The 27,625-nt window shown below is 40.5% G+C and overlaps 1 protein-coding gene across 8 annotated transcripts in view; it reads left to right on the forward strand.

Annotated features, from left to right (window-relative positions):
* The window catches only part of ILRUN (inflammation and lipid regulator with UBA-like and NBR1-like domains), a 61,025-nt gene extending 36,694 nt beyond the window's left edge, over positions 1-24,331 (forward strand). For 2 of the 8 annotated variants that reach the window (XM_087929586.1, XM_026720002.2), the window contains 2 exons: positions 1,853-2,181; positions 20,452-24,331. In XM_087929586.1, coding sequence (XP_087785712.1) covers positions 1,853-2,181; positions 20,452-20,487 — 365 coding nt within the window. In that variant the 3' untranslated portion in view covers positions 20,488-24,331. Of the gene's footprint in view, positions 1-1,852; positions 3,430-4,425; positions 4,769-20,451 lie in introns of those variants that run through there. The other 6 variants (XM_087929589.1, XM_087929588.1, XM_087929587.1 and 3 more) reach the window with 3 other exon arrangements.
* The last annotated feature ends 3,294 nt before the right edge of the window (positions 24,332-27,625 follow it).

Genomic DNA, 27,625 nt, shown 5'->3' on the forward strand with positions numbered 1-27,625 from the left:
TCCTATTTTTGCCATTATTTTATACCAGTCTGTGAGATAGGATGGCTTGAAAGTGCATGCTTGACCCAAACCTACCACTTCCTTTGTTGAAAGTGGACTAGAGCTTTCCTTAGTTGCAGTACATCTTAACCATTACAATATATTAACTCCCTTTATGTACATATAAATTTGCAGAACAATCATTTTAGTATTTGTTGAGTCCTAGATAACTTTGTAATAATCACTCATCCTGTGCTAATATGAATGCTCCTAATAGAGTTTCTGAAAATTATAAGGAAAGAAATAAAAAAAGGATGTGTAGTTTTTTGACTATATTCAGATCTGCTTTGGAGCCTTAATTAACTTTTTGTGGATGTTGAAGGGCTCAGTAAGAGTGATTTGATCCATATGGCATCTCTCTTAATCTTTCATCATCTTTTAGACCAAAAGGTGCTTTTTCAAGAGGCAACTGGCAACTGGTATTTCTTTAAAGAAAGCAACCCATTTTGCTTCTCATCCAAGAAGCTTCTTCAGCTCTGACTGGATGGTGGGGAATGGAAGGATTTATACTCCTTGCAGATAGCTGGTCATTTGCATTCTTTTAGCAAGTAATTATGGTCATCTGGAGGTTTATCTATGTGGTGCAAATGGGTGTGCAGCCTTCTTGGAGCTCTTGAAAGGACTATGTTGAAGACTGGAGATAGATGATGCCATATCCCTCCCCTTCTGTTGAAAGAGGACTGTTCTATTTTGACATAAATGGCCTCTTTGGTTGACCCTTCTTTCAAACCAGCAGTCCTCTCTGTCCAAAATGTGAACTTTGCTTCAAAAGAGTGGCCTTTGTCTTTTAAATGCAGATGGGTTTGTTCTCCTATGTTCTCCTAACATCTTCAAAGAAAAAACAGAAAGTCCAGTTGCTTCTTGAAACAGCACCTTTGCGATAACCATGGCATGGATGACTGAGAATCTTCATAGACATCACTTTTTAGAGTAATTATTTCTGTTCATTTGTTTCTTGGAGACTACCTGGACATGTCTGCAATTTTTTTGACAAGGTTTTTGGAAACTTTGGTAAGGTTTTTGGAAACTCTTTCCTAAGGCTGAGAGAAAATGACTAGTCCAAAATCACACAACTGGTTTTATGCCTAAAATGGGACTAGAACTCATAATCTCCTCTTTTTAGCCTGATGCCTTAACCAGTTCAGCAAACTGACTGTCAGAGTAATAAAGAGTATTTTTCCCCTGAAAAAGTATATTCAGATTAATAATATGACAGCGTTCAGTTTTTGTTTACTGTTATTAACAATTAACATTTTACTAAATTGACTTTTCTTTGGAAAATTGTTAATGTACATAGTGCTGGCTGACCTTTGGAGGAAAAATATGGAAAACTCAGGTAGAAGGAAATGAGTATATTTTGAAAACTATTGAGTAAAAGCACTTTACATTGTTGTGTTCTTTTGCAGATGTGACTCATAAAACTGACTTATTTTATTTGTATTGCTTATTGATATAAAATTAATATTTGCTCCCAGATTTTGCTGTTCCAAATGAAATATGAGAACAACATTATTCATAGATTTTACACTGTATCGTATTAGGAAGGTACTTGAGTAAATATTACACTTTCCAGAAGGTGTCAGTATATAACTTTCAACTCTCAGTATGTTATTTATTTATTTATTTTTGGTATCTTTTGTAATGGCTTCAGCATGTAGGAAATTGAGTCCTGATTGGTTTTGGTCAGGGAGATTGTACTTGCTCTTTTTTATTGCATGTACTTAGTTCATAAGCAGCATGCTAACTTGAAAATCAATGTGGTAAAGTGATACATAAGGTATAACATGTACTTACCCAAGATCTTTTTTCATAGATATCATCTGGGTGATCCTTAGTGTGGAAGTTGGAGGACTTTTAGGAGTAACGCAGCAGCTATCATCTTTTGAAACAGAGTTCAACACGCAACCACATCGTAAGGTAGAAGGAAACTTTAATCCGTTCGCCTCTCCACAGAAGAACAGGCAACCAGATGAAAACAACTTAAAAGACCCTGGGGGTTCCGAGCTAGACACAATCAGCAAAAACACGTGGGGGCCTGCTCCTGACCAAATTGAACAAGATCAGACTGAACTGTCACAAAACTCTGTAAATCTCTCCCCCAGCAGTCACTCAAACAACTTATCAGTAGTGACATACAGTAAGGTAGGTGCCCTGGGGATACAAGAGATGGGAAGGCAATGAGTCAATGCCCTGTACTATGTCAGTCCTTCCTTCAGACAGTTGCTTCTCCTTGTTACCTCTGGTTGTAATGGTGTACTGTTGTACTGAATTCTACTGCTTATATTGCAAGGTCTTCTGAATTAAAAACAGGTTTAAACACGACTGTGATGAAAAGCTTTAAACTTAAAAAAATGGATAATGCATGCTGGTTTTGACAGCGTGAAAACAAGAAAACTAATTTTTTTAAGGCTATGCTTAAAATTAAAGATCTGTGAAATAATAAAACAAAGTTATGCAATTAGATTTGGAAAATAAGTGATAACCAGATGCTTAATACTTTTATGACAAGAACAACATCTTTGATTTTTATTGAACTTTAATTTGTTATTTTAAATGTTTTAGTTCCCCTTTTGATAACGGTAACACACACATACAAACACACACCTAACTATATTGCCATGTAGAAAGTTATAGAATTAATTGTTCAGCCCAGTGTAATATAGACAGCTTGCATGTACTGAATCTGTCATAGTTTAACATGCTGTAGACAGCTTGTGTTTAAACTGAATCAAAACTTGGATAATTTGCAGTCTTAGTGCTACATATAGTATTTTTTATTTCATACTCATTGATAGCTTACAATGTTAAAAGAGAAGAAACTATGTCAGAAAAGATCTTGATGACATAGTGATGAAAGGAGGGAGGATGTGTAGGGTGGTTTATTGTTTTTTCTTCAACTCCACCTACCTCACCAAGTAACATCTGATCCCTAGAGGAATGAAGGCTTTGACACCTCCCCACCTCCTCCTCTCCCAACGTGACTCTTCTCTGACAAAAATGGGCTTAAATCTAAGCCTATTCAATATGCCTTTTATGTTATTCTTGGCAGGGGGATAAATGTCTGTTGGATTAAGTTTGAAAATAGGATGAGCAAAATGGTTGGCTTGCTTAGGAAAGAGGAAAGGAATTTAAAGATATATTGGAGTGGTCACATGATGGGGAAAGTGTATCTTGGAATTATGACAAGAACAACATCATTGTGCATTGAACCAGTGTATCAAAGAATGAACAAGAGGAGAAGCAAAAACTTTAGGACTTCGTGTTAGACAGATTTGGTGTGAGGAAAATATAAATTTCAGTGAAAACTTCCTAAGAAACTTGAGAACAGTTGGATTTACTTTTAAAGAAAAAGTTGCTTGATTCAGGGTTAAATAAAACGTCATGCTATTATTTGTGATTTATTTTAATTTCCTTTTTTGTCAAATGACTTACAGATTTTCAAACACTGACGTCTGGCTATCTACCATCTTAATTTTCTTAATTTTGCCTTTGGGTCTTGTATGTTCCCAAATGTACCTCTAAGGTGCAGCTCCAGGTGATAGAATTAGTTTACTGCGGTGTGTAAACAGAGTAGGACGAGAACATTTGGAGATGATCCTAGAATATAGTTGCTTCAAGATGAAAATAATTCAGTTAAATATATTGATAAATAAGTGAATAGTGAGTTCAAGGATGTAAATTGTATATTTTAGACTGCAAACCCAACTGTTGTAGGATATTCCAGATTCTTAAAGCTAAAAATACAGGTAGTCCTTGTCTTATGACCACAATTGTGTCCAAAATTTCTGTTGTTAATCGAGACATATTTTAAGTGAGCTTTGCCCATTTTCCGACCTTTCTTGCCACGGTTGTTAAGTGAATCACTGCAGTTAAGTTTGTAATAAGTTATTAAGTGACTTTCCCATTGACTTTGCTTATCAGAAGGTCTCAAAACGTGATCATATGACTCTGGGACACTGCAACCATCATAAATATGAACCAGTTGACAAGCATTTGAATTTATCTCATGACCATGGGGATGCTGCAACAGTCATAAGTGTGAAAAATGGTCATAAGTCACTTTTTCAGTGCCATTGTAACTTTGAACGGTCACTAAATGAACTATTGTAAGTTGAGGACTACCTGTACTTCAAATTAAATATGATAATATGAGTTAAAAGACTTCAAGGCTCATTGACTTGTGTTACTGTATCCTGAGCATGTGTCAGTATACTTCATATATGTCCTAGTTTTGGAGTGAAATCAACAGTAAGGTAGTGTGCAAGAATATTCTTTTGATTAGAGATTCTAATTTGCATAGAACATAGCAGGACCGTGCATGTGATTATATACAAGATTTGCCCCAAATTTTCCAGAACTTCCTGATATTATCCTTCCTGTTTGCAGGAGATACTGACACAACTAAAGCTGATATCCTAGTTTATATATTCTCTATATTAACTGTAAAGCATTATGCGAAGGCCTTGACTGACTAAGTTACGATGCACAGCAGAAATATCTTGGGACCATCATATAGAAGACTACAATTTGTAAAATGAATAAAAGGCCAGCATGAATTTTAAAAGAACATGGATTCATAAAGAAAGGCTGTAAGTTAAGAGAAAGGAGATGAAAGTAACACATCTAACTGAAGGTAGTATGCGTATGGGCAGAGGAATTGATGAATACATACACAGAAGTGAAGATAAAAATTTAACTTTGAATTATGAATAAAATGTATATCAGAAAATATGAATTGTGTCCTCTATGTTGTATGTATGAAAGTCAGAATCTAGTTTGGTTTCAATGAACGGCAATAAAACAGAGATAAATTTTGGGAAGAATTGTATAACATTCTAAATTAAAATAATCTAGTATTTATTTGTTACATGTCATAACTGGATGAGTGGGAACAAGATGAGACAGTACATAAAGTGTTTGTGCCATTCATACCTAACAATGATTGAGAAGGATAATTGGTGGTTATGACCAATAATGATCAATAGATAAGTATACATTTAAAAGCATTTAATTGTAATAAAAGGTTGAATGATGACAAGGAAGATAAAACATTTTGAGTGTTGGATAGACCATTTTATAATAGTGTCAAGAGCGGCTTTTGGAAAAAAATGACATGAAGAAATGTAAAAAAAAACAACCCAAAAAACAAAAGTGGAAATAGGATTAGTGCCATATGAAAAGTATTAAAAGCTAGATTAACCTACTGGCAAAATGAATGAAAAAGGGTATGTAATGAAAGGGAACACGTCAACAGATTGGAACAGAATTAAAAGAATTATGGTTCATATTGCCATAGAACTATGTGGAGTTTGTTAATGGAAAATATGACAAGGATTCCTTGGTTAAACAGACTGTAATGGTGAGCAAAATCTAATAGAAAACATTACAAAAAATAAAGATGACATAAAGATATAAATAATAAGTCAAGACAAAAAAAATGATGACGAATGATTGAGAGGCAGAATAATTTTGATGCAAGTAAAAGAGGGCTTTTGAAGAGAGCTAAACAAATCCTTCAGCAGACTTACTAGAATAAAAAATGAAAGTGATAATAATTTGAGATGAAACAGGTGAGGGAATGCTGAATAAAGTATTTTAGAGATCTATCTGAAAATAAAGAGTCAAAATGAAACGAATGCAATAAACTAGCTGTAGAAAAAAGAAAATGAAATTATAAATAGGCAAGGTTCAAAATGGTGCAGTTATAGATGATGTAACGAGAAATGTTCAGTGGCATTGATTGATTGTGGAGAGTCTGATTTATTTAAAGTGTGCATGAAGATAGGATTGGAGCTTAATTATTGAAAAATGCTGATATTGTTACCCCATGTTGAAGGAAAGTGTGCCAAATTATTTGGTGAGTGCGCCTCAAAAAAGTTTGGCAGAATTCTGATTGTAATCTTATATACTTTTTCAGTAAACAAAATGTAGGAAGTATTGCTTGGCCTTATATCAGCCAGGGACTGAAAGCATTTAATATGGTATATGATGGAAGTCAAGCAATAAATAAATGAATATATGAAATAGTTAACAATTAATAATTGTTCTAATCAATTGTCTCATAATACTGGAAGAAAAAGTCCAAAAAATACACAAACTAAACACTGAAGCCAATTCCACATGATGATATATTCTTGATTTAGATTAAGGAACATAGAATATATTAAAAAAATTCATTGTGAGAAAGTATTGTAAAAAGTAAATCCTACAATAAATTTGCATTTTGACTAAGATGTGGCAGATAGAAGCTTTGATTTTTTTGATCATATGAATTGCTGGAGAATAGACTATCATGAGCATACTTATTAGCTTATGCTAAATATAATTTTAATAATCAAAAAGGCAAGATAAAATTTTTATAAATGTTAATACCAAGTTTGCATTTCTAATATACTTATATCTTGGTAAAGAATAGGTAACTTTCTTTGCAAACCTAACTGAAAACAAAGTGAAGATGATAGGGGCAAAAATGGTTTGCATGTATAATGTATAAAGTGTCCCTTGAATCAAACTCAATTCCTGGTGACTCTTCAGATATATCCACCCTGTTTTCTTAACCATAGTATAGAAGTAGCTTGAGATTTCCTTCTGGGATTTTCTTGTTATCTACCAAAATACTAACCAAGAACCTCACTACTTACATTTTTCATAGAAATGGACAAGGTCAGTTAGGTGATGCTACCTGCTGTGATCAAATTTATTTTTTGTTCTTGCATGCATGTGAGCCTTCAAATCAGCCTTGATTCCTGGGGACTGCCTGGACTAGTCCCTGCAGTTTTCTTGCAAGATTTTTAGAAATGGTTTGTGGTTGCCTTCTTCCTAACCTAAGGCTGAAAGAGAGTGAATTACCCAAAGTTATCCAGCTGGCTTTATGCCTAAGAATTCATGGTTTCCCAGTTTTTAGCTAGGTGCCTTAACCACAAAACCAAACTGTTTCTCATGTATATATGATGGATGGACAACTCCGTTCTAATTCACTGAATCATATGGGGCATTTGTCTACTCTGTGGTTCAAGTGTTTGAGGGAAAAAACGAGCCTTTTAATATTAAAATGTGATAATAGAAATAGTATTATTTAAAAATTTTAAACACAGGTGCTTTATTAGTTTGCAAATTTTTTCTCAGCAGTAATATCAACTTTTTTTAAGTCTACTAGCTTGCTCATAAACTATAAATTCAGTCAGTTGTATAATTAAGCCAATTATGTCAGTTACAGTCTTTTCAGTTACTTAAATCTTGGATAACATTACTAAAAGAAATGTTCATTCAAAGAACATTGCATTCACATTGCAATGATTTTGAGTGTCAAATTAAATGTTTTCCTATATGAATGAAAGACCTTAAGATTATTCTCAAGACTCTGGGAGGATGAAACCAGCCTTCCTGGGCTCCAGAGGCTCTCTGGAAGCTGGAAACGGGCCCATTTCTGGTCTTCCTGAACTTCCAGGAGGCCTGTTTTTCGCCCTCCCGAGCCTCTGGGCGCGCTCTGCACTTACCTGCATCCAAAACAGGCTGCGTGGGGACTCCTGGGAGGAGTGGGGCAGGGTGGGTGGGGCCAGCCATGGGATTTGTGGGTTTTCTGAACTGCACAGAATCTTATCTAGGGGCTCTCCCAAACCCCTGCAAACCCCCAGCAGCCCACCTCTGTAGATACACACACAGATATACACACAGAGATATACACACAGAGATACACACACACACATTTTATTCTCCCTCGAGCTGCTCGGATCATCCAGAGAGTGGGAGGTGCTCCAGTCTGCGTCTGTGTAGGCTGGGCTTAATCATTAGGGAACGCTCCGCCCTCTGTCACATGGTCCCTTGTAGCCTCCCAGTTTATGCCCAGCCTTTGCAGAGTTAGGCTGTGTGTTTTGATTGTGCTTCCCACTCTTTGGCTGATTCAAGCAGGATAATATTTCAGTTCAGGTTTGATTTAAGCTTATTATTTCCTTAGCCTCTGCGCATCTGGGGGTGTCTTGAGACTTAGGGGTGTGCGTTTTTCGCCCCCAGGGGGCTGGGCGGGCAGCTTAGCAGCGCTTAGCGCTAACACCCCCCCACCCACCCCACCCACCCCCTCTCTGCCGTTTATTTCTTTCTTTCCTGCCTTGCTGTCCTGGTGCCTTTCTAAGGTCTGGAGCCTTTTTATTCTGGTTTTTCCCCACTAACGCCAATTTCAGCGTCCTCGCCCTCGTGGCTTGCAGGACGCACCCACCTGAGCCGCCCGCTTTGCCTTTCACTTTCGATTTCCAGGCGGCGCCATTTTTGGCGCCGCCTCGTGGCCGGGCGACATTTTGCAGGCCTCCTATTGCTGCGACGTTCTGCTGGCCCTAGGCTTAGGCTCCCAGGCCTAGTAGGGCTGATCTCTCTATCTCCCTCTCCCAGAGGGGAAAAAGAAAGCTGTTCTTTACTCTTTACTCTGTTAATTGTTGGTGTAAGTGTTGGCTTCCGCAGCAGATCTCAGGGTGGGGAATTAGAAAAGCAGCCACTCCCTCCCTGAGGGGGGGCAAGCTGCCTGAGGCCTTGTATTGCTGGCGTTGATTTGGCTGATTGGCTTCTCTTCCTTTTACCAACTGCCAGGTTGTTATTCAGTCTAATACAGAATATCTTCATATTTCCTTACATTGGTAATCCAATCTCATTCAATTGGCATTTTTTCTCTCTCAGATTTGCTTAGAGAGACCTAGCTTCCATCACTGTCGCTGCAGTGTGTTTTCCTGGATCCTTATCCTGGTGGGATATAATTGTACATTAAAAGTCTATATCTGTGGCAGTTTTTTTTTTCCCCTTTTTTGGTCATATTTTCAGATTATTAATTGCAAATTCCAAAAGGGGGCGCGGGCCAGTTTCTGGATACCCAGCCTTACCCAGGTCGTATCCTAGGCGTGCCAACCGCCTGTACACACACACACATATATATATTTCTATATATTCATTTTGATACTTCTGTTGTTTTACCATGGCAGATGATAACCCTAACTCCCGCCATTCTTTGAAGGCGAAATCTAAGTCCCATCAAGTGCGCAGACAGGCTAAGGAAACCTCCCAGGAGACTTCTAAGGCCTCTCAAAGGGACGCCTTAAGGCGTCATAAGGCACTAGAGAGGGAGTTTGATAGGCGCTCTAGGGTGACTCAACCATCACCCCCAGCCGCCCCTTCTACTTCCAGGCACCCCCTCCAGTTTGTTCCCTCTCTCCAGGCACAGCTCATCCCAGGAGTCTCACGCCCCTGGACCAGCTACCAGCCGGATGCCTGAGGCAACCTTCACTCCCACGGCCGCTGGCCTGAGACAGGAGGACCCACCCACGATCGAGATGCCTGAGTACATGAGAACTTGGATGGAGCAGGCTATTCAACAGGGGATAGCTCAAGGCATGCAGCAGATGGCCGGATCAAGCCTTCCTCAGACGGTTCCCGCGCAAGAACCGGTGCCAACTAGGTCCATGCCCACCCTGGACCCTGCTCCTGGTCAGGTACCCTCCCGGGGGGCCAGCCCTCTTCCAGAAAGGGAACCGGAGGAGGGAATGGAAATTTTAGACCAATACAGGGAGGAGGAGGAGCACCTTGAATGGGGATCCACCTTCCATGGGGAACCCTTCTCAGATTTAGACCCGATGGAAGCAGAGTTGTCGGAGGACGAGGGCCTTACCCCCGACCAGCCTTCCTTTGTGGGGTTATTCAAGCCCCACATGTTTAAGTCCATCTTGTTTAAGGCCAAGAACACCTCGGGCCTGGCCACTCAACTTCCCCCTGTCCCCCACTCCTCTGGGGAGGAACCGGAGGACGCAATGTTCAAACAGCCCGTGGTGGCCAAGGATGTGATTCCCGCTCCTCCCATTTTCCATGATCTGGTTTCCAACCAACTGGGTTTTACGGGGGCTCCTCCGGCCCCATCCACACAGGATAAGAGGTTCTTTAACCTCGAACCGGGTTTCTACTCCCTCCTCAATACCCCGAAGGTGGACGAGCCCATTGTTGGTCTCGCCTCTTCCTCCTCCCCGAGTGACCCCCTGGGGGCCCTCAAACCCGAGGATAGGAGGTCTGAATTGGCCTTGCGTCGGGCTCATCTAGCCGACGCCTGGGCAATTAGATCGGCCACCGCAGCCGCCTCCTTTACCAGGTCCTCTATCCGGTGGCTCCGTCAACTGAAGGCCCATATCCCTCCATCCAATACACGGGTGCTGCAGGACATAGCCAAAATCACAGCGGCGGCAGAGTTCTCAGCTGACGCCACGTACCATTCGGTTAAATTCGCCTCCCGGGCGTTAGCGTCCCAGGTCACTGCACGCCGCCTGCTCTGGCTCAAACCATGGCAGGCGGACGTGAAGAACAAGGTCAAGCTGGCCTCCGCCCCCGTTAAAGGGGAGAAGCTCTTTGGGCCGGCCCTGGACCCTCTCTTGGCCGAAACTAGGGGAAAGAAGAAATTCCTTCCTCCTCTTTTTCGGAGGCCTGACTCCCGAGCCCCTCAGCCCTTTCGAAGAGGATCCTCCCGGTCCTTCTACCAGTCCCCCTTCCCCCAGGTACCCGAGACCTCCTCGTATAGAGCATCATATTCCCAGGATCGTTCCGACCCGAGCGATCGAAATAGGAGGGGCAGAGGATTTAAGCATCCCTTCAGGGGTTCCGGGGCGAGACCCTTCCGGTGCTCCAAATGAATCCTGTCTTTTTCCCCTCATTGGTGGTCGGCTGAGGCATTTCGCCGACCGGTGGGATTCTACCACTTCCGACAAATGGGTCAGGGACTCCATCAGGTTTGGACTCGCTCTGGAGTTCAACTCTCAACCTCCCGAGTTCTTCATGTCATCTCCCCCTCTAGGGACCCCTCCAACGCAAATTAATGGATGCGGCCATCCATCACTTACTCTCCATCCAGGCCATCCAGCCAGTTCCCCCCTCTCAGCGAGGCCAGGGTTTCTATTCCCACCTCTTCGTGGTTCCCAAGTCCTCGTGGGGGATGGAGGGCAATCCTGGACCTCAAACGGCTCAACCGCTTCCTAAACCCCCGCAAATTCAAAATGCACACCCTCCAATCCATTTTGCAGGGTACCAGGCAAGGAGATTGGCTATCTTCTATAGACCTCTCTGAGGCATACCTCCACATCCCAATTCGGCCTTCACACTCTAAATTCCTTAGATTCTGTTACAATCACCACCATTTTCAGTATGTGGCCCTTCCCTTTGGGTTAGCCTCCACTCCCAGAGTTTTCACTAAGATCCTCGCGGCCCTGGCAGCTCGCTTAAGGGACTGCCCGGTCCGTCTCCACTGCTATCTGGATGATATCCTCATCCTGTCCCATTCACAATCCCAAGCAGAGCTGGACACCAAGACTACTCTCTCCGCCCTCCACGCCCATGGTTTCCTGGTCAACCAAAAAAAGAGCCAACTGGTCCCTTCTACCCGAATTGCCCACTTGGGGGCCATCATTGACACGGTGCAGGAAAAAGTGTTCCTTTCCCCGGAAAGGCTCCAGAGTATTTGAAATTCAATTCAGGTTATTCGCCGATCAAAGAGGGCTTCTCTGTTAGATTTATCTAAATTACTGGGAAAAATGGTTTCATGCATCTCTTATTATTCCTTGGGCCCGTCTTCATACCAGGTCCCTGCAGTGGCTCCTGCTTCCGTTTCAAAGGTCCGGCAGAAGCAACTCAAAATCCTCCATCAAGGTACCTCCAAAGGTCCTCTCGTCTCTCCTCTGGTGGACCAACCCTGCCATCAACAGGGGTCATCTCTTCAAAGATCCCCAGCGTCTCGTCATCACCACAGACGCCAGCCTGAGTGGCTGGGGCGCTCACTTCCAGTCCCTTACAACACAGGGCAAATGGTCCCATGCAGAGCGGGCCTGCAGCATAAACTGGCTGGAGCTCCACGCCATCCACCTGGCCCTGCGCCACTTCCTGCCTCAGGTACGTGGGCGGCACGGACAACGTTACCGCCAAGGCCCATTTCAACAGGCAAGGCGGGACCCAGTCTATTCGGTTGATGAGAGAGGCCGAGAGACTCTGCCGTTGGGCAGAGCGTCACCTCCTCTCGATCAAAGCAGAACACATTTCGGGGGCCTCAAACACCCGAGCGGACTGGTTAAGCAGGGCCACCGTGGACCAGTCCGAGTGGCGCATTCATCCATCCCTTTTCAGGGAGGCGACCATGATCTTCGGTCTCCCGTTAGTGGACCTCTTTGCATCCCCCTGCAACACCCAGCTCCCTCGGTTCTTCTCCAGATTCCCTTCCCCCGGGCCGAGAATCACGACGCACTTCGCTGTCCGTGGCCCCCGGACTCCTGTATGCCTTCCCCCATTAGCTTTGCTTCCCAGGGTCATTCAGAAACTGATCCAGGAGAAGACAGATCTGATTTTGGTGGCCTCCTATTGGCCCAGGCGACCATGGTTTGCAGACCTCCTCAACCTCTCGGTGTCTCCCCCGTGGAGAATCCCTCCGGACAGGATCTCCCTGTCTCAGGGGCCCATTCAACATCCGGAGTCCCAATGGCTCCAACTAACCGTGTGGAGGTTGAGCGGGAAAAGTTGAGGAAGGAGAATTTATCTGACCAGGTCATTAACACGATCCTGGCCGCCAGACGGCCTTCAACCAATAGGATATACGATGCCACCTGGGTCAGCTTCTGCAGGTGGTGCCATTCATCCATGGTCAACCCGCTCTTGCCTTCGGTGGCCCAGATTCTGAATTTTCTCCAGGATGGGCTCAAAAAAGGTCTCTCACCTAATACCCTGAGACGCCAGGTAGCGGCCCTCTCAACTGTCGTCTCCGGCGACAATCTGGGTCCCCTCTCTCACCATCCCCATATCAGGGCCTTTCTAAGGGGGGCTACTAACCTCCGTTCCGCTGTTGTGCACCGGTACCCCACTTGGGACCTTAACAAGGTCCTGGTGGCCCTCACCAAACCTCCTTTCGAACCCATTAGAGAATCCTCTCTCCAAATTTTGACCTTTAAGGTAGTATTCCTGGTGGCAATTACCTCGGCTCGCCGAATTTCGGAGATTGCTGCCCTTTCGGTGAGAAAGGACCTCTGTATCTTCCATTCCGATCGGGTGGTTCTACGCCCCGACCCGACCTTCTTGCCCAAGGTCAATTCAGCCTTCCACAGGGCTCAGGAGCTTACGCTCCCGAACTTTTGTCCCAATCCTTCACGGGAAAGGGAGAAACGATGGCACACCCTAGATGTCAGGCGGGCCCTCCGCATATACATTAACCGCACACAACCCTTTAGAAGGTCAGAGTCTTTATTTCTCTCCTTCCAGCCCAAGTCCTTAGGCCACAAGGTGTCCCCTTCCACCATCGGGCGATGGATCAGAGCCACCATCGCCAAGGCTTATTCGTCTCAGGCCTTGCCAGTTCCCAGTGGGGTTACGGCGCATTCCACCAGGAGTGCGGCCACCTCTGCGGCCTGGGCCACCCAGGCTCCAATCTCAGACATCTGTTGGGCCGCCACTTGGGCTTCCTCCTCCCCTTTCATTAGGCACTATAAGATTGACATCTTTGTGTCAGCTGAGGCCTCGTTTGGTAGACGAGTCCTCCAGCGGGTCATCGAGGACCCAGGGGAGCTTCCACCCCAGACGGATTCCCTCCCGTAGGACAGCCAAGCTTTGGTATGTCCCACTCTCTGGATGATCCGAGCAGCTCGAGGGAGAATGGGCGTTGGTCTTACCTGACACGCCATTTCTAGTCGAGCTGCGAGGATCATCCAGCCCCACCCTTTTTAATTTTTTTCCATCTGGGGGAACCTTGTTTCAGCCAATGATACTTTAGGTCTAGTTAGATGAGAGTTAGACGACTTTCCTCCTCTCTCGACTTCGCATAAACTGGGAGGCTACAAGGGACCATGTGACAGAGGGCGGAGCGTTCCCTAATGATTAAGCCCAGCCTACACAGACGCAGACTGGAGCACCTCCCACTCTCTGGATGATCCTCGCAGCTCGACTAGAAATGGCGTGTCAGGTAAGACCAACGCCCATTTTATTATATAGTAAAATAACATCTTTGTGGTAAACCATTTTTATGAAACAGTTGGGCTAATGCAGGAGTAGAGGCACTAGCAATTCTCTTCTTTTAAAAACAAACATATACACAAAACACTAGGCCTTCCCCATGTTTGTAGGATCTGGTTTGCCTCATCATTTTCTTTTTCTTTTTTAAAGGAGCTTAATACAGAGAGTCCTTGACTAAAAACTGGTCATTTGCTGGCCATTCAAAGATGCCAGCCCTCAGGAGCTACTTATGATCCCTATTTCAAACCCCAGTCATTCGCTCTTAAGATAAGCTACGGGAATGCTACAGTGCCCCCATCTTTCTCTCTCCAATCTATCCTGCCAGGTCCCCACAGGCCTTGGGCCTGCTCCCTTTCCCCATCACCCATCGCACACTGACCTTTTGGTGATGTCCAGACCTCATGTTGGGGAAGGAGAACATGCCGCTCATCCCTGGGCTGTGTGGCTATCTCTCAGAAGTGGCCGTTATTTTCAGCATGCCCACAATTTCTTGTGGTTGCACTGAAATGACATCTGCTACTGGGAGGCTGCCACATGGCCCAGGGATGAATGATGTCTTTTGCTTCCATAATGTGGTCTGCATAGTGTGGGAGAAGGCTCGGGAGCTCTGGAATCTTCAAAAAATAAATGTGCAATGGGTGACAGGATGGGGAGGAGACCCAAGCCCTGCATGAGGCAGGGGAAGGCTTCTGGGGAGCTAGTGTGGGGAATGCTTGCAGGGACCTGCAGTATGCAGGGGGGAAAACCTGTAGAGACCTGATAGGGAGAAAGCAGGCCCAAGGACTATGGGGTGGGAAGAGAAGCAAGCACAGGGGAGCGTGGGAGGTCTCCCAGAGCCTCCCCCACCCTGAGGCACCTTGTGCTCCACTTAACGACCCACACATTTGTTTTACAACTCCATCAGGGTGAGCAGAAGTTGTGGGTCACTAGGTGAGACATTCTCATTTAACAGCCATCACCACTTAACACCGTAATGGGCAGGCACCTATTTTCATAAGTTAAGAACTTACATATTTAGCTAATGTTACATTTCTGAATGCACACATCCCCAAAATGAAAACAGAAATTATTACAATTCAACTTCCTTCTGAATAAGCTATCTCTTATTTTATGGAAAATGTTCGTTCTGTTTATAAATATATTTTTAAAGTATCATGCCAAGCACATGAAGCCAATTACAATAAACATAATTGTATGGAGCTGTGAATAGGGATGGATGACTAGAGAATTATATTAGGGTATACAGAGTAGCCCATTGCTTTTAATACTTGTGTCACTGAGAAAGGAAGTAATATATCAACACTCCTGGTGGGTACTCCATTTATATCCAGTCTCATAAGAAGTAAAAGTTGAGAAATATAAAAAAGATGCAAATACAGAGCATCTGAAAACCAAATTTTTCCAGTGTAGTAATGGATCTAGCTTGCACTTTGTATTTAAATATGTACACAAAGCAGTTTATTTTATTTATTTATTTTGTCAAGCAATTATAAGATAACAGGTATAAGTATAAACATAGTTATGAATACATGAAATGGATACATGTAAAAAAATAAAAAGAAACAATAGGACAGGGATGGTAGGCACATTGGTGTGCTTATGCATGCCCCCTACAGACACCTCTTAGGAAAGGGGTGAGGTCAATAGACAGTTTATAATAGTAGATTGTTTGCGATCTGTCATTTTACATACTAATTATTTTGAATGATTACTATCCCTTAACATAACTATGCTTTCCAAGTCTATCTTTATTTTCCACTAGGACTTTAAGACTTTTTCAATTGTACATTTATAAGAACCCTGTGAGGTACTTAAACTGAGATAGTGACTGGCCCAGTGCCAGTAAGGAATTGAGAAAGGGGCATGTGCTAGTCACAGAACATAAAATCTTAAGACTTTTTCTAATTATTTCTTAAAGCAATTGGTAAGTGTGTGTCTGTTTTGATAATGGAATTTAAAAGTATGCCTGTTCATGATTGGGAGAAAGTTTTTGTGTATATTTCTATGGAACATACCACAGTTATGATTTTTTAAAATCAACTATCTGGCTGATATGTCAGACAATCTTAGGCACATAATTTAGTTCATTAACTTGAGGAACAGCAAGCTCCAGACTGAATTGGTGGGCTTTACTCATTTTTGAATAGAACAGATTTCCATTAATTTATGGACTGTAAATTTGGAAAACCCACATTGATTTTATTTCTGTACAAATAGCATATATATACATAATTCAAACAATTATAATATATGTATGTATGATTTAACATTGCCCGAAAGTTATGTTATACACTAAGAATATTTTTGTGTTTTTCTCAGGGAGACACTTAAGCCAAAGTGGCTTAGTATTATATAATTAGTTGTTTTGCATGTCCAACCCCCAATTTTTCAGCAAGAATTTTGGCTTGTTAAGTTTGTGGTTTAAGAAAAACATGTTTAGCAAAGCGAATGTAATATTTTTTAAAAATGAAATCTAATCTATATAACAAGAAATAAGTTTCATGCCATTTCACTATGGTTTGTATGAAAACTGAATGTTAATAGAAAATGTTAAAACCGAGGAAGTTCTTCTGGAGGCAACTCCTAGATTATTTATAATTATGTTAAAGATAAATATTTCTATGCTAGTAATACATGCAGAAGAGATATATAAGAAAATAGTATTTTCTTTTACTCTTCTTTCTGTGTTCTGAAGAAATACAAGCTAAAAGTGCAATATCTTTTTCTTGAAAAAGAAACATGTATAGAAAAGTTCCAGCAAAATGAACCAATGAATTATAGGGAAGAGATTTGGGTTATTGCATTATATTTGTATAGTGAGCGTTGAACAAAATATAGTACAAAATGCTCCGTTTGTGTTCAGTTTACATAAGTGATTCAGAAGTAAGCCCCAGGTAGTTTAGAGAAGCAATGACCGGGAACAGCCCAGGAAATAATGACAAAAAGAAGGTGATTGAGTAGCATTATCTGAGGTTACCATCACTGTAAGTTAGGATATTTCTGTTTTATTTTGCAGCCAGGTGTCAAAAGCTAATGTCTAATAAACTGTTCTTTTATTTATTCAAACTGTATAACAAACAAAAGCAAAATAGAGTCAATATAGTTCTCCAATGTTTTCTAAGTCTTGGTGTGTAACTACATTTAAAAGGAAGCTAGGTGGGATAAGAGAATCCAAAATGTTATCTCCCAATTAATAATATCACCAGTGAGGTAAGAACTAACTTCTGTTGAAGATTCTGAACAAGAAATGTTAATTATTTCCTTGAATGAACTTGGAGAACAACACAGGCCACCCTTTGTGTTTTGTAAATCTTATGTGAAATGGAAATTACTTCAAAATCCTTTTATTCTTGTGCTTATCTTTATTTTTTAAGGTAATTTTTGCAGTTTAAAGGGAAGAACTAGTTTTGTTTTATGTGAATAATAACAACAATAACAATAATAATAATATCAAAAGTAATGACTTTTATTAAATAAAATGTAATGTACACATTTGGCATGTGAAGTTGGATGACAAAAAGGCACTGCTGTATTGGTTTGCACAGCAGTCTTGATTTCTCGGCCAACATAACAAAATAGCTGTACAGGATTATACAAAAAAAAATCATATTTAAAGTGAGTCAGTAAGAAAACTGCAAGTTGTATGCCACCCAAAAACCAGGAAATAATGTTTTTTAAAATAGTATTTTGTCATTTGTTATCAGTGTAGTTGGATTCTCTTTAAGAAAGCCTTTCATTTTGTTTTTTTTTATCTCCTTCTGTTTTTTTCTGCAAATGCAGGGAGTTTTCCCCCAGAGCAGCCAAAAATTGATTTTCCTCTTTTCCTTCTCCTCCTCTATTTTCCCATTATTTTCTTTTTTTTCTTTGCATTTCTCTATTTTGTTTTTTGATAAACTACTGTAATAAAAAAATGGAAGCATCCCCACCAAAACGAAGTTGATCTTATCCATCAGTTGTGACAGAAACTTACCAGCCAGCTTGTTGCTCAAACCTGACATCATGGGCTGAGATAGAGAGGGTGCCCCAGGTCACCCAGCCAGCTTTCATGCCTAAGATGGGTCCTAGAATTCACAATCTCCTGATTTCTACCCTAGTGCCTTAACCACTAGACCATTTATTTAGTACTCCAAATATATTCTACCTTTGCTCAAGGAATTCAGTACGACGAATGAATGTTTTGCTTCATTTTATCCTTATATTGCAACCTGTGAAACAGATTGGGACGAAATAGAGTACCAGTCCCTGTAGTTGTGGGTAGAATTGAACGGGAATTTTCCCAATTCTGTTCCAATACTTTAATCATAACAGTGCTCTAGATCACTTCCACCCTCCATAATTTGATGCTCTGTAAATCAGGTGGGCTGTAGATGCATTGTGCTGAAGGCCTGCTGACTCACTGAATACACTGAACCTTTATTTCCTATGAAGAATGAATTTGCTTATTATTATGTTTTGGCAACCACTGTCTTATTTATTCTGCTATTTATGTTATTTTACGGTTTATTAAAATACTTCAATTATATTGCAAAATATAGCGATAGTCAAACATTTTTATAATGGGCACATTTAGAATTTTGAGAGGAAACTGTAGGCACTCTAACAAAATTGCTGCTGGAGGGACAGCTTGCTTATTCACATGTTACTTGCCATGAAAGATGTGGCCATTCCCCAAATAAGTTGTCAGGAGACAAATTGGTGAAGTTGTTTCTGTCTAGTATCTGTCTATCCATCCACCATCCATCCAATTCAAAAATAGCTCTTGTTAGCTTTGCAAATTAAAAGCAGCGGGGAAAGTTTCAATTGCCCAGAGAGAACATTTTTAAAAGCTGCCATATATTTCCTAACCTAAATGGGCCTGGCAGCCTCCACCCAAGCCTGAAAGGGAGAGCTATGGTTTAAAAACTTACTTGAAGGCAGGTAGAACAAGAGTTGATTAAATCTCCTTTTGCCTTTAACAAAAAGCAGATGGTTTCTTGCTCACCTTATTGCTGGTGAACAGGTATCCTACTTTGTTCAGCAACCTAGGTGTTGCCATTAAAACAGATGTAAGGCTCTCAACAATATGGACAGCAGACTGTCACTATTTTTCTTATAGTTGTTTTATTTATATGTTACATTTTATTTTATTGTATTGTTCTAATATATATTATATTATTTGAACATTTAAGCAATTAAAACACATTTATTTAAAGAATTGAATCATAGTTAAGAAAAGTCCTGCAGACCCCTCCCCCTTTTTAAAAGAAGCATTCAGTACTGTTGGCATATTGTCAATAGAGAAATATACTCTCAGCATTTGTTAATTTGAAAGCTTTGAGGATTTGAAATATTCAGTATTATATGCCCCCTAAATTTGAAGTGGTGTAGGGTGTCCTGCCTAAGAAGGGGATTGGACCTCCAAGGTCCCTTCCAACTTTGTTATTCTATTGTATTCTAAGATCTGAAAGACCAGGCTAGGGGCACATTGTCATGGAGAAAATCTATCAATGTGGTTGCTAAGTGGTTGCTAAGAGCCAACACTGGTTTGTTGGCATATAATTAAAAATTGATTGTGGAATCAATATTAAAAAGAACTTCTTAATTTAGTTTTCTGCCAGAGTGAACTAAACATTAAATGTATATCATTCTATTAGAGAAAGTTAGTAAATAATTTTGGCACCATGATCTATCAGATTATTAATGGCCGATGATAAAAAGATCCTGGGAAGAAAATTGTGGTATATTGAGACTAATCTGTGCAGTTTTAACGCATCGTGCTTGTAGCTACTAGTCAGCCTAACAACATTCTACAAGATTTATCTTCCAGCAAATATTTTTGTTTTGACTTATATCAAAGGAAGCTGATATAATTTTGCAAATAAAACTAATAGGCATCCTATGCATCTTTTGAAATAAGTTCAGTTTTTATGCTAATAATATCAATGTTTAGTGCCATAAAGTATAAATAATATTTATAGATGAACAGCTTTGAAAGTGTAAATGATTAAAAACTCAAGACTATTTTGAGATTATGCACACAAACTATTGACTTTCAGAAGTATGTAAATAGTAAACATTCTAAATCTGAAGTGTGATTCAACAGATTTTTTGGCTATATCTGTGGACCACTGTACCAGATTATTATGATTGGAAAGGAAATGATAGTAATCAAATATTTTGGCAGTCTTAGGATTTATTATTGAAATGTGAATAAAATAACTAAGCAAGGGACATGTTTTCTGGGAATTCTGGTCTTAACACATCTAATTGCAGAAATCTGGATTAAACAGCTGCATACAAATTTGAAAAGAGTAAAGTATCGTAGTTGCAGAAGACTTTTAAAATTTAGGATTTGATTTTTCAAACATAATTACTTTGCATTATATATTCCCCCAAACTGAAATTATTATTTTTCTTGTTTTTTTTTTCCAGGGTTTTCATGGTCCTTATCCCTTTGGACAGTCTTAAAAACAAAAACGGGTATCGTCAAGAAGAGAATTTGACAAAGAACAGACATTGGAGAGAGGGGACGTTCTTGTGGCTCCTAGAAGATACATCATGAACTCCCTTCTTACTCTCCATATCCTGGGATAAGAAGAAAACAAACAATAACTTAAGACTAGTTGTTTCCAGAAAAAAACCCCTAAAGTATGCATGTGTGAATGCTGAATTTCAGGAGTGCTGTTCAGTGCTATGAGAGAGAAAAATACACCAATGTTTTGTTTAGAAGTTATTGTCACAGTTAATTAGGTAGCCTAAAAGAAATTTTTTAAAAAGATTAAAATGGAGAAGCCATCTCTTTTTAAAAGAAGTTATTTTGCCTACAGAGCAGTTGTAGACTGAGCAAATGTTATTTTTTTTCACGATTTTTAAAAGGGACAGCGTGCATTTTTATAGAGATGTGCTTGCTATGAAATAGATGTTTTGCTTAGCATTTTCCTGGTTGGTGCAGCTGCTATTTGTATGTCAGGTGATATTAATTTCTAGCTGGATTCATAACCAGGTCCATGAACTTTAATGTTTTTTAGTTGCTTTTTAATTTGCTGTTGGCACTATGCAATAGTCATCTGCTTGTTCTTTTCCATTTAATAAAGTTGTTCAAGTCCAGTTTCACCATTCACAGATAGATGAGAAAGTAGAAAGAAGTACAATGACAGTGGAGATTTGAGTATGTACATGCTCATGCTAGATTTTAAAAGTTTTTCCTGAATAGGTTTGAAAATTGCCATATTCTCATTTTCTTAAACATGCTGTGGCTGTTGTTGAAACATCTGTATGTCTATGTCCATTTTGTGCCAAGAAGAATTTTGATTTCTAGAACGTTAGAGCACATCTTATTACTATTTCCTGGCATTTTTAGACGTAGGAGTAAGTATCACATCTTCTTTTCTATAGAGAGATAATTGATTTTTTTTCTCTGTTGAAAGCGACTGAGTACCTTAGAATATGTAGGAGAAGGAATCAGCAGCTGCCATTCAAGTAATTTATTTTATCAACTTTCTACTTTGAACCTTGGTTTTCTAGTTTGTATATGAAAAGCTAGTGTTGCTTGAAGTCTGCCTATGTGCAGCCCATGGAGAATGATAGCCATATATAATTGAGGCCAAGCTGTCCAGTTAACCGAGCATGGTCTCTTGAAATTCTTGGGCTTTGCATTAGTGCAAGACTTTGAAAAAGTGGGCGGGGAATCTGTGTAATTCAAAAACTTGAACTAGCAGCCATCTGCCAAAGAGAGAAAAATATGCAATACCCCCTTCATTTGATTTCACTCAAACGACCAAATTGCCTATTTTGTGTTTGAGGGAATGATGTCAAAACATATTCTGATGAGGATGTAATAGAGACAATTGATGGACTCAAAGTATTATCTTCTAAATAACGTTTTTCATAGGTTGGTGTAAAGAGCCGTTTAAATGTATGATACTCTTGATTACAAATTTGTTTCCTGCCAGATCATATAAATAACTCCTGCAGAGTCTGATTGACTGAGATCTGAAGAAGCAGGTATTGAGAGATGCAATTTCCTAGGACTGGTTAACCATCAAAGATTGTTTGCTCTTTTGAGGGATTTTTTTTCTTGTCACCTAATTTTATTTATCAGCCATAAACACTGGGAGATATTAATGCAAAAATACAAAAACCCTTATCTTGAAAAGGTAAAGGATGGAGTATAGGTACTGAAAGGTATTTTCCATTATTCCTCAGCCATTTTTCTAACATGGATCTCTAAATATTTACCTTAATCACTTCAAGTAATATATTTTCCAAATTCAAAAAAGGATGCGTAAACTGATTATGTACACCATTTTGTTTTAATTTCTCCCTTGCTGTACGCAAGCACCTTTCTAGATAGGCCAGCAAAAGATTGAGTGACCAGATGGAATATATGTGTGTATGCAAATGAGTGAATGTGTTCTTTGGCAGCAATGAGGGAAATCTTAAAATAAGTAGTAGTTAACTAAATCCAAACAATTTTAGCTTTTTGTTTGAAACAGTTACCCGCACATTTCACCCACGTAAACATCCAGATTTTATTGTAAAAATTGTGTACCATTTTTAACACTGTGCAGAAGGAAAATTGATAATTGCCAGCCACCAGCATACTTGTTGGCAGCCCTTTCTGTTTGGTAGTTTCAAATATTTTATCTTTTCTCAAATTTTAGTGACTTATACGAATTGAACAAGTCTCTAATATAAAGAAGGCAAAAGCCAGCAGCAGTAATGAGTTACAGTATACTCTAGATTGTTTTCCTCTTTAGGGATGAACTCCCTTCAGCTATGAAATTAAATCTGAGAACATTTTGTAGAAGGGGATGGCCCTTTTAGGGATGGCAGTGGGAAGATGTTTAAATTGTTTACTATTCTTCCTTTGGTTTCCTCATCTGATTTATCAAATAGTAAGATCTTAGGGCTCAGAATATATAGTTCCTGAGTTATAAAGTCCCTTACTATCATAGGCTTATGATAAAATCATGTTGCTTAGGTTGGAGGCAGCACTTTCATGTTTGAACTGTTAAGGACATATATCTATCTTGACATCAAGCCTTGTTTTCAGAACTATGTAATACTTATACACCTCAGAACCAACAAGGAAAGTTTATGCTGTGTGTTGCATTTTCCCATTCCAAGTGAATGAATGGGCTGTAGCTTTTAACAATTGCATGGCAGCAGGAACTAAAAAGGTGCAGATTGAGAAAGCATGATAATTCAGTAACATAAGACAGCTGTTCTAGAATTGCTGCATGATAATATATAAAGCAATAAAGGCAGAGATCTCTTATCAGAAAAATGTGATAGTATTAGGGTTGAAGTTTTTCATGTCAACCTCATTCCAGACACCGCTCCTGTTTTAAATTTTCAATTTATCTCTGCACAGTCGAATTTGAAATTGGCACGAGTGTTTAGAGTGCAATCAGTATACATTTGAAAGTTGTAATGGGTCTCAGAATATAAATAATTAAAACAAACACTCCCATCATCTTCAAATGTTACAGTGTACATCTCCTTATTTCCTATAGCATCTGTAGAAGAACGTTAATGAAATAGTTGTTAATGCCCTTCTACTGAAGTGATATAGTATTTGGGTGTGAGGGAAACTTGAACCTGCTTGATCCATGTCTATGTTCACTTGCACTTCATTTCTCTTGTGTGATTAGAAGAAATTATGATGGATTCCTGCAAAGAATAAATGCCAGTAATTATAATGTAGTAAGTTGTTTTCAAAATTTAAATTTTTTAAAATGCAAGCCCAAACTATTGAATTTGAATATGTTGGTAACCAACTTCTGTACCTGGAAATATGACTCCAGCCTGGAATGGAAAACACCCAGACTCTTCACTGAAAAATTAGACAAATTTCAAAGCCTCTGATAAAAAATAAGCTCTGGCCGCTGGGTGGGGGTGTCAAGCTTGTACCAACAGACTGGCCTACATTATTGCCATTATGTGGAGAAAATGATAAGTGCAAAGTAAGGTGGATCCAGAGATTTGGAAGTGTGTACTACTTATCCTTCCCTGTTGCAAATGAACCCTGTCTTGAAACTTTCTAGGGACAAATATAGCTGAAGTTCACTGGGATAAGAAATGCACGCTGTCCCATGTCCAGGTTTCCATTTTTTTTTCTCTTGTGTGAATGATTGATACTGCAGCCTGTCTTTATTCTCTCTGGGGGGAGTGCATGTGTAGAGCAGGATGGTGTGTTGCTTCATTGAGTCTGGGAAGAATCCTGTAATAGCACATTGTGGGAAAAACAAAGATGCTTTTTCCTTAATGTATAAATGAATATTTGTATGATTAAATTAACACAAAACAATTGTATAGTTGTTGAGTTTTTATTGGTGGTGAGGTTGCATCTGTTCATTATTTAAGTGGTTACTTTTTATTCTCTCTTTCATTTCTTGAATTACAGACAAACCAGAACTGATCTGAAAATTCATTATTCTTATGGAAAATTTTAATGCAGTTTTGCATCAAATATGCTTCAGGATATTCCCTTTGCGCCCATTAGCCTTTTTAAAAATCAAATTGTAAATAATAAAATGATAATTAGCATGCTACAAAGCGAGAACCATTATTTAACAAAGTCTTATTTTTATGAATGTCTTTTGACCCAGAGATGTTCGAAAATAAAAATAGTATGTGATCACACCCCTGTGTTTTATTGGAAATATGCTCATCTGCCTGGGCAAAAGAAGGGGAAAAGTGGGAAGGTAGGGTGGCATAATAGAAAGTTTCCTGGGGGTACCTAAGTTGGCAAGGAGCAACTTCTTGGAATTATGAATGGCCATACCTTACATAATAGCCTGTCTTCCTTGTGTAGCCAGTAAGAGTTCAAGAGACCTGATACACTACAAAATGTCACTTGTTATTTGAACTGCATATAACTTCCATCTGAGTAAACTTTTAAAGCATCTGTGCAAATTTTCTGCAGGGTCAGCCAACAATTGACTGATTTCATAGGTCAGTTGGATAGACCTTGTGAATGAGAGCTATTTGCAATATTAGAACAGATCTATGCATACTTTTTTAAAAAAGAGAACATGGTAAATTCAGTTGACTGCAACCGACTTCTCTTTCTGAATGTATGTATGTATCTTTTTTGAATGTATGTATATATACTGTATGCTTGCTATCCATATTTTCAGAAGAAATATGTGGGTTATTTTTTTTTCCTTCTGACCATTTCTGGGGCCAGGATGTATGAAATTTGACTGGCTGAGCAGCCTTAAAGCTGTGCCTATTCTGATGAATAAAACTAATTGTTTTACTTCAAAGAGGATTATGTCTCACAGTATTCCATTTAGTGCCATGGAGTGCTTTTATTTAAAAAAATGTTACAAGTGATTTTATCATACATTCTAAGTACTTAAACATTGTAAAAGACCCATTAGCAAGTTATGAATTTACAGAAGCAGAGCATTGATTCATTTTTTTAGTTACAAAAACTAATCTTACACTAGTCTATGGATACTTGGATAAAGATACGTTAGCCTGTATGTTTAAGAGAATGTCCCTGAGAGAGTTCTGGAATCCTGTTTTCAGGAAGCTGTATGGGGAATTAAGCATGATTTTTTTTCCAAAACTTCCGTGGAAAAAAGAAATCTGAACTGTCAGGATTGTCATTTCATTAAACTTATTATAGCTGCCCACTCCAACAGACTGATTAATTTGGTTAAGCAGCATTATCTTAACTTTAAAAGTTAAGAGGTACATGTGTTTGAGGTTTTCATTCCAGATTTTCATTCCAATCGTGTTCAGTTAGATTTAAGCAGTTGGCTTCTGTATTTATAGTAAAAAATAATGGATGTTGCAGTGTTTAAACCAGTAAAGTAGGACAACATACTAGTAAAATCACTGATTTAAATTATTCCTGCCAAGAATGAATATACATTGTATTGCTAATATACTGAATATTTCTGATATTTCCATTATTTCTGATAACTTGTTCATTACAATAAATGAACGGTTTATGGATTTTTTTCTGGCTCCTGATAGAGATTCAGAATCAAGTACATTGACCTACAATCATGTCAGGTTTAAACTATAAACTCTATGAGCTCAATTATTGCATTGGGATTGGTCAATTTATTTATCATATTGAACTTCATTTGCCACAAACCAGAGATGATAATTTATTCTGGAAGAGATACAAAGCAAGATAAGCTGTTACTTCTCTTTTCTCCATGGTACAATTTCTGTCTTCTTCTTCTTCTTCTTTTTCTTCAGCGTTTGTCTCGCGCTCGGGCGAGGTCCGCTAATGTCCTTGAGTACTGCTTCCACACCTCTCTGTCTGCCACGTGTGTCGGGTCTGCCTTCGCGATCTCTAGATCGGCCTTGATCGTGTCCATCCAGCGTTGTTTAGGTCTACCACGCGGTCTCGCTCCTCCGACAGTCACCTTCATTACAGATTTGATGATGGATTCTTCCTTGGCGCGGCTCACGTGGCCGAACCATCATAGCCGGTACTGCCTCATGACCGTGGGGATGGGCACGACGTTGAACCGTCTACGCACTTCTTCGTTCCTGACGCGATCGAGTAGGGTGAGGCCTACCGACCATCGGAGCATTCGCATCTCCATTATCTGGAGTCTGCTTTCGACTTCTTTGGTCGTCGGCCAGCACTCTGCGCCGTATATGGCCACGGGGCGCACCACAGAGTTATAGATTTTCGCCTTCAGGCGCATCGGCATCTTCTTGTCACAGAGGACGCCCGTGACGGACTTCCATTTGCCCCACGCTGCATTGATCCTGGCTGCCACCTCAGTTTGTAGTAGGCCTTCTTCCCCAAGAGTAGTTCCCAGGTACTTGAAGGTGGAGGCGCGCGGTAGCTCCTGCCCGTTCACGTGGATGGAGCCTGTCATTTCATTGTCAGTGGTCAGGTATTCGGACTTCTTTAGGTTCAGCCGGAGCCCGAACTGCTCGAGGCGGTCGTGCCACTGTTGGACTCGGTGCTCGAGTTCAGCCTTGCACAGGTTGGCCAGGAACACATCATCGGCGTAGAGCAGCGTCCATGGGGCGGGCGTGTACAGGTCGTGTGTAATTGTGTCCATCACCAGAATGAACAGCAGTGGTGAGAGAGCAGAGCCCTGGTGTACGCCGACGGTAATATTAAACTCCTCTGATATCCCAGCTGCCGCTTTACACGGCTTTTGTGACATCTGTATAGGAGTTGGACCCATTGTACGAGCAGCTCAGGCACGCCGTGGTCTCGCAATGCGTACCAGATGAGATCGTGCGGGACTCGGTCGAAGGCCTTTTCCAAGTCTAGGAAGGCGGTGTGGAGCGGGATTTTCTTCTCTCTGTGAGCCTCCATCAGCATCCGCACACCGAAGATGGCGTCGGTGGTGCCGCAGTTCTTGATGAATCCAGCCTGGTTGACGCTGATGTCGACGGTGTCCCGAATGCGCTTATCAAGGACGCGTTCAAAGATCTTCATAGTGTGTGACAGTAACCTGACCGGTCTGTAGTTGGAGCAGTCCGCTGGGCTGCCCTTTCCCTTCCAGATCGGAACAGTGGTGCTGCGGTACCAGTCGTGTGGCACTTTTCCCGTGGAGACGATGTTGTTGAACAGCTCGCACAGCCACAATGCCGAGCCCGGTAGTGCCTT

Source organism: Pseudonaja textilis, chromosome 3, assembly GCF_049901715.1.
Source record: "Pseudonaja textilis isolate UNSWEBS1 chromosome 3, rPseTex1.2, whole genome shotgun sequence".
NCBI lineage: Eukaryota > Metazoa > Chordata > Lepidosauria > Squamata > Elapidae > Pseudonaja > Pseudonaja textilis.